The 7,310-nt window shown below is 42.8% G+C and overlaps 1 protein-coding gene across 1 annotated transcript in view; it reads left to right on the forward strand.

Annotated features, from left to right (window-relative positions):
• ttyh1 (tweety family member 1) overlaps positions 1 to 6,765 on the forward strand; it is a gene marked incomplete at both ends in the record, with an annotated part of 31,201 nt that extends 24,436 nt beyond the window's left edge. The window contains 4 exons of the mRNA XM_083642061.1: positions 420 to 559; positions 2,543 to 2,710; positions 5,158 to 5,236; positions 6,682 to 6,765. Of these exons, the coding sequence (XP_083498187.1) occupies positions 420 to 559; positions 2,543 to 2,710; positions 5,158 to 5,236; positions 6,682 to 6,765 (471 nt within the window). The remainder of the gene's footprint in view (positions 1 to 419; positions 560 to 2,542; positions 2,711 to 5,157; positions 5,237 to 6,681) is intronic.
• Positions 6,766 to 7,310: the final 545 nt, after the last annotated feature.

A 7,310-nucleotide genomic window follows, 5' to 3' on the forward strand; every position in this document is an offset into this window, starting at 1 on the left:
TACTGCACGTGTCCTCTTCTGTGATTGGCTCAGCAGACAGAGATGGACAACGTCATAACAGACATATTTGCCAGCTAACGTGGGCTGATTGGCTATTGAGGATGGGGTGATATATCTGATGACACGACATCATAGCAGACGTCATATTTGAGAGATGTCATGGGCTGATTGGCTATTGAGGTTGGGGTGATATATCTGGTGACATGACTGGCTCTTCATGCTTGAACCTCGGTCAGAGAGACCCCACTTGTATAATCGGAGTGACAAAAAACATCTTGAATCTTGAGAACCTTGAATATTGGACTAATAAAAGCCTCATAGAATCTGTGCTGAGGACCAACTTACTACCAGGCTCCTGTCTGTAGATGATTTATTTTCACAGATCGATGTCTTTCTCATTTCCTTTGCCTTCATCGCAGGACTATATTGACTCTCTGAAAGGCCTGTGCTATGACGGGATGGAGGGATTGCTCTACCTCTCCCTCTACTCTTTCCTCTCTGCTCTGGCCTTCACCGCCATCCTCTGCTCTCTGCCCGGAGCCTGGAGGAGCTTCGCCAGGTGAGAGAGAGAGAGTGACGGAAGAGAGATTGGTTTTCAATAGTTTTCAATCTGATATTTTAATAGAATTTTGGTACAATTTGATCTCATATATAGCCTCTATCGGCAAATCTGTTTATTAGCCAATACTTTCCACCTATTTAAGCCTATAGGCTACCTATAGGCTTATAGGCTATATCGTATTGGAGCCTAAAGGAGCCTGGAGTCTTCTGCCCTCTGAAGTCTAAGTCTGTGTGCGTTTAGTGTGTAAGTGAGAGTCCTGCAAAATATGTATGTAATATGTCTAATTCCTGTTCTATTTTGGCATTGTTTTTATTATTTTCTAATGTGGATCAGCAGGACATTTCCATTTTCACGTACACAGCTACATTGGTCTTGACCTTTCACCCTCCCACACTACACACTCAAACATTGTGAGAAGAAAAGAAAGAAATTAAGAAGAAGGGAAGTCATAAGAAGTAACAAGGGAGTAGATTGACCAACAACAGCAGTGGAAAGTGTTTCAGAGGACAGTATTTGCAGAAGGCCGTCACCTTTTCTACATTTCCATATCATTATGTAAAACTGGTCCCAGGTTTGCATAAGAGCAAAACGTCAATAAGGAGACAATCAGGAGACAGGAGACAGGAGATTTTCATGAAGGAGGAAGACCGACTCTGTGTTAATCTATTTTAATGAATGGTTTAGTGATCCAGATTTCTTGATGAAAGAATACCATTTGAACTACAATGATAAAGGGACTGGAGATGGCTCTTGTTTCCACACATTATTTAGGGAAAGGCATAACTATACATGTTCTAAAATGTATTTATAAAGATCTAACATTACTATTTTCCACCTTGCTTGAGGAAATATTGTTCCCTCCATGGTACTCCATACGAGTAGAAAAAGAAAGAGGAACTGGGCAGACTGATCTTGGTTTGATGGTCTTGAATTAAAATGGAGAAGTCTATCTTGTCCCACAATGTCCTGAAGGATGTCCAGTGTCCACTCCCCTGCTGCTCCACTCAGGATGAACAATGGGCCGATAATCCAGAAGCATGATCATGATTACAAAATGTGGGAGTTTCTGCATGCCACTAATGCTGAATATTTGCTGCTTGGCATACAAGACATTATATGTATTGGAGATGACAGGCCCAAACTACATTGCAGCCATAAACGTTTCAACTTTAACACATAAATGACCAGTGACAAACCACTGGACCCTCTAGTGCTTTTGACTGCTGGAAGGTAGATCGTTTGATTTGTGGTTACTTCTACAGCCAGTTAAATACAATTTAATTCCTGTTATTTCTGTGCAGGTAGATTTTAGCTGAGAGAGTGGCTAACGCCCCATGCAGACTACAGTGACTTTTTTTGCCTGCTGGTCGCCTGGTGCTGCAGCTTGATTGGCTGTCTTGCTGTATTTCCGTCTTCAATTGGTCGATTTCAAACTGGCGGCTCCTCTCGTCGCTGCCGTCCGCTGCTCGTTGCCTTGCGAAGCATGCTGGGATACCTGGCGACCCGATCCAATACAAAATGAATGGGCCGCAGCGACAGCTGGCGTCTACACGCGACAAACGTCGCTGCAGTGTGGCCAAGGTGTTAGTGGTGTGTGCTGCAGATCTATAGCCTGATTTAATCTATGATAACCATTTGTAGGTTAGTACATCATTCTAAATTGTGCTTCAATATGATTGCTCTCCCTAGAATCTAGGGCCTAGATTTTAGCACAAAGGATTGTCGCATCACATCCTGTGTATTGGTAAATGTGTTTTCTCAGAATGTCAGTATTCAATTAAAAGTTAATTGTGAACATACAGTATGACAACAGTCCAACTAATGGCTCTTGTGTGAAGCCATTCACATCATGTCAGCTGTATGTCAAGAAAAGGTCAAGAGGGATGAATAGGTTCAGTATAAACGAGGCATGAGCAGAACACATTTCCATTCCTCTGCTCACACATTGTTTTCCTCTCTCTCTCTCATGGCCGGGGACAGTGATTCAGAGGAGTATGAAGATTCGGACAGCGAGAGTGAGGACCCCTTCACCTCCCATCAGGCACGTAGACAGGCGTCCACGGGGTCTCAGCGAGGGGCCATGCCCCCCTTCTATAATTACCCAGGGGCTGGCTGGACACCCCCCTTTTCTAGCGCGCCGCCCCTCCCGTGAGTAACACAGACACTCAGACACACAGACAGACAGACAGACAGAAGACTCAGGAGGAGGTTGCCCTTAGACACTGTTTTAGCATCAAGCTTGTATTTCTATTTCCCGCTGATTTGCTGTTGGAAAATCATTAGCTGATCCTCGAGCTGTAGCTAAGGGCAACTTGTGTACACTACAGCTATTGCCCCAGATCAGGGATTTTACCTAGATCCAGTATGCAGTATGCCAACACACAGTATGCAACACACAGAGACTCAGCAGTGACATGAACAATCACGCAAAGTACAAATCAGAACACATATTTCCCCTCACAACACACATTTATATTAGCATTGATATGATTAGTATTGATACAGTAGTATAAGAGATTAGGTAGCCCCTACAGAGCTCAACAGTCACGTGACTTTCCGTGACGTTTCCAGCACAGGGAGAGAGTTACCCATTCATTTTCTCCAGAGACATTTCGTAAAATCCATATATAACAAGTTTTAAGGCTGGAACCAAGCCAACAAAAAAGAATTTTATTTATTTATTTATTTTTTGTTTTTGCTCCATCTGAAAAGTTTTATGGTCACTCACGATTTAGTAGGTCACGGGTTGGCTTGGTTCCAGCCTTAAAACTTGTTAGCCTATACAAGGATTTTTCGAAAATGTCTATGGAGAAAATGAATAGGTAACTCTCTCCCGGTGCCGGAAACGTCATGGAAAGTCATGTGACTGTTGAGCTCTATATAGACATGCCATGTAGGAATAGTCCAAAAGCACAAAGCTGTCAGATTAAGCACATGCAATGCAGACAGACACACAGACAGGTCAATGTGGACTACAGTGTAGGCAGAGAAACAGACACAAATCCAGAGGTCGGTCTGTCTGTGTGTCTGTCTATTCGTCTGTCATGCGTTTCAAGACAGACGGTGTAGGCCGCTCGATCATCTCACAGATCTTGGTTGTGTCTCAAATGGCGTCCCATTTCAACACAGTAGTAGACTACTGCTGTATGGGGGGAGGGCGTCATTGACGAGGCTGCGCTCGTAAAAACGTCCGGCGATGTGAGGCTCAGGTTGACATAGGTAACCCCCAACCCTCCCCCATCATTCTCATCTACCATCCACACTGTGGCATCCATAGTCTCATGTGATCAAGTCTATCAGATTATTTCTCTCTATCTGTCCTTCTCTCTCTTTTTTGTTATCATGCCCTTTGAATCCTTTTTGTCGTTTTTCCTTCTTCCTCAGTTCGTACTCTGAGAATATGTACTCTCTGCCTAATCTCATAACACAGAACACTACCTAATCTAACAGCAGTTGATCATTCTGACTGCTCCCATAGCCAACATTAACACAACGTCTCACTCAAGCCAACATTAACACAACGTCTGACTCAAGCCAACATTAACACAACGTCTGACTCAAGCCAACATTAACACAACGTCTGACTCAAGCCAACATTAACACAACGTCTGACTCAAGCTAATTGGCAAGGTCCAGAAATTAAACCAACACCATTTGGATTTGCTTTAAAGGCTTTCTGGGTTTTAGCATGCAGATAACCAGGTCAATTAGGAAAGAAACATCCCAGCTAAAATGGGACTGGTAAACTGCTGTCCCAATTTATAAAAGCATGTAAATGCAGTCATTGTATAAATCCCTAACTGCATCAATCAAGAGTGGACTGTACGCCAGGCCACAGTGCTCACAGCACCCAGCAGCCCAGCTTCAAGAGGATATGAAACATTTGATCATATGACTCTAGTTCATTTGCATTTCACCTCAGACAAGACAGGACACTGCTTTCAAGTCTGAAATGTACCTCGATTTGCTAGAAAGATGAACAATATTTCAGCTTTTCACCAACTAGGGCGCTGCTAGATGATGTCACTATGTTGACTGTACAGTACAGTACAGTACAGTACAGTACAGTAGAGAAAAGTAGTGGAGTACAGGCTATTTAAATGTTGGTAGTAAGCATTTTTAATTCTAACAGGCTCACAGCATAATGCTGTTGTGTTTCTGACTTGGATTGTGGTCGTTTTGATTAATCAAAACATTCAAAATCCTTCCTACAGTACAGTAGGGCCTACAGTACAGTAGGCCCTAACCCAGTGACATCTAGCAGCGCCCTAGTTGGCGAAAAAGTGAAATGTTTTTATCTTTCTAGGAAATCGTGATACATTTCAGACTTGAAAGCAGCGTTCTGTCTTGTCTGAGGTGAAATGCAAATGAACCCGAGTCATATTTTGATCAAAAGTTGTATGTCCTCTTTGTAATGCCACTAGTTATACTGAGCTCTGGATTTTTCCACCCCCTATTTCTAATCATTCTTTCTCCCTCTCTCCTCGGCCCGACCCTTCCCTCTGTCTTTCTCAATGTGTCTCACCCCTTTTCTTGTTCATCCTCCATTCCTCCTCTCCCTCTTTCTGTCCTTGTCTCTTTCTATCTCTACGCAGGACTCCAAACGTTTCCTCCAATGGCAACCCTGGCTATGAGAGCCTACCCTTGACTGACAGGCAGTCCCCACCCCCCTCTGTGAGTTCCTCTGTTCTTGTGACATCATCATAATCTGTGCCATTTCTCATTACCGTCAGTGTACATACGCTCGCTCTTTGATCAATAACAAACGGACTGATGTGGTGATGAGCCTTCAACCTCGCAAGACCCTGTGGGCTGGCCTTTCTTTTGCTTACAAATTGATACAAATAATGAAATGTAATTAACATATTTCTACTGTTAGCATGTAACTCTGTAACTAACATGAGCTGGAGATCTGTCCGTGTGTTTATTATCACTGCCTGGCCATTTCCAAGAACATAATTATGAATTATCGTCGAGGTAGGCCAGAAACGGCTCCCAGACGACGAGTGAGTTGGTCCTCAGGTACCTGAGTCTCTCCATCCGTATAACAGAGATCATGTCCGCCAGCCATAGCTGGAAAGAGGGTGGAGAAGGGGACTTCCACTCCTGCAAGATGAGTTTCTTGGCAACGATTGTTCCCTGCATCAGAGATTGCTGCACAGCTGTAGAGAAGTCCAAAGAGGACTCCGAGCAGCCAAAAATGGCAAGTTCCGCCTCTGGCTGAAGGGCTATCCTGTAGGCCGAGTACCAGTCAAATACCCTGGCCCAGAAACCAGTCAGTGAAGGGCAGTTCCAGAAAGCATGAGTGCTCTCCGATATACGACACCTGACACACAGTGGTGAGACAGAGGGGTACATCTTGTGCAACTTATGGTTAGAATAGTGAAGACGGTGAGTGACCTTAAATTGGATCAGCTGGTGTCTACTGTTAACTGAGCAAAGCTGTATCACGGACATACTCTTGTCCCATATAATGTCAGACAAGTCAATGCCAAGTTCCCCCTGCCACGCTTCTCTAATCCTCTCAGTAGAGGCTGTGGTACAATTGTCAAACAGACATACAAATCTAGAAATGAGATGCTTGGAGTGAGCAGGGCTTAGCAGTACATCAAAAAATGCATTTTCATCTGGAAGCACTTCAAAAGTGCGAATTTTGGATCAAACATCATTTCTGAGTTGCAGGAATCTGAGCCAGTTCACCTTGTCCTTGACCAAAACAATATGTATAAAACATTCAGAAGCATTGTGATTTTAAGAGCTGCATCTCACTCTTCTTAATGGATTGGAAAGAGTTTTGAGGATGGAGGGACCCTCTCTTGCACCCTGAAATGCATTAGTTGTTGATTTGATGTGAAAGGCTTCTTAAAATTCAGAACCGTTCAGAACCATTCAGAACACTTTGCCATTTGAAACATTACAAATTCTGCCTAATTCATTCATGAGTGGTGGTCAGACAGTGAGCAAAACATGCGCCGCCTACTTCTTGACGAGTTGATCTTCATAACATGGATGAATAATCGCATCTACTTGTCTTCTTTTGTGCTCTTTTCTCTCGATACGCCTTTGGACCTTCCTGCACACCTCCTCTGTGAATCACATGATGTTTTCTGGACGTACAGTACTCTCCCAGCATGCTGACTGGTTACGGGGGTAGTCAATCACACCCCAACCCTGCCCATTCAAGGAACCTGTATTCACGTTGATTATTTTTTGTTAGAAAATGTATAGAAAAAAATGTTTAATTTTCATATGAATGGACACTTTACTGAAATGAAAAAGAACTAATCTAAATAAACTGAATGCTAGATGTGAATTAAAGGTGTGTGATGTCAGTACCATTGAGTATTATGAAGATTAGAAGCACTTAAAAGAAACAGGACTAAATGGACTGTTGAAATAACTCACAGTGAGCTATAAATGCAGTGATGTTATGCAAAGGTATGAACCGAGTTCACTGGGTTACTCATTTCTGTTCCCTAGTCTGTCCAAAGTCTGTGTGAACTGTGAACAGTTGTGAGGCAAGCCAGAATGGTATTGACGTTATTACGTTGTAGTTTTATATTCTTAAATGTATCAGTACCACCGCTTTATTTTCAAGTTTTTATATAAATATTGTTGTAGAAAAGCACTGGCACGTAGCAACAAGACACATTTTTTCTGTGAATGGTTATGCAGTTCCCTCACTTGGGATTTTTTTTTTATTATTATTTTTATAGGTGGCAATTCTGTATTTCCTTGTATTACATTC

Source organism: Poromitra crassiceps (genome assembly GCF_964638095.1).
Source record: "Poromitra crassiceps genome assembly, chromosome: 1".
Lineage (NCBI taxonomy): Eukaryota > Metazoa > Chordata > Actinopteri > Beryciformes > Melamphaidae > Poromitra > Poromitra crassiceps.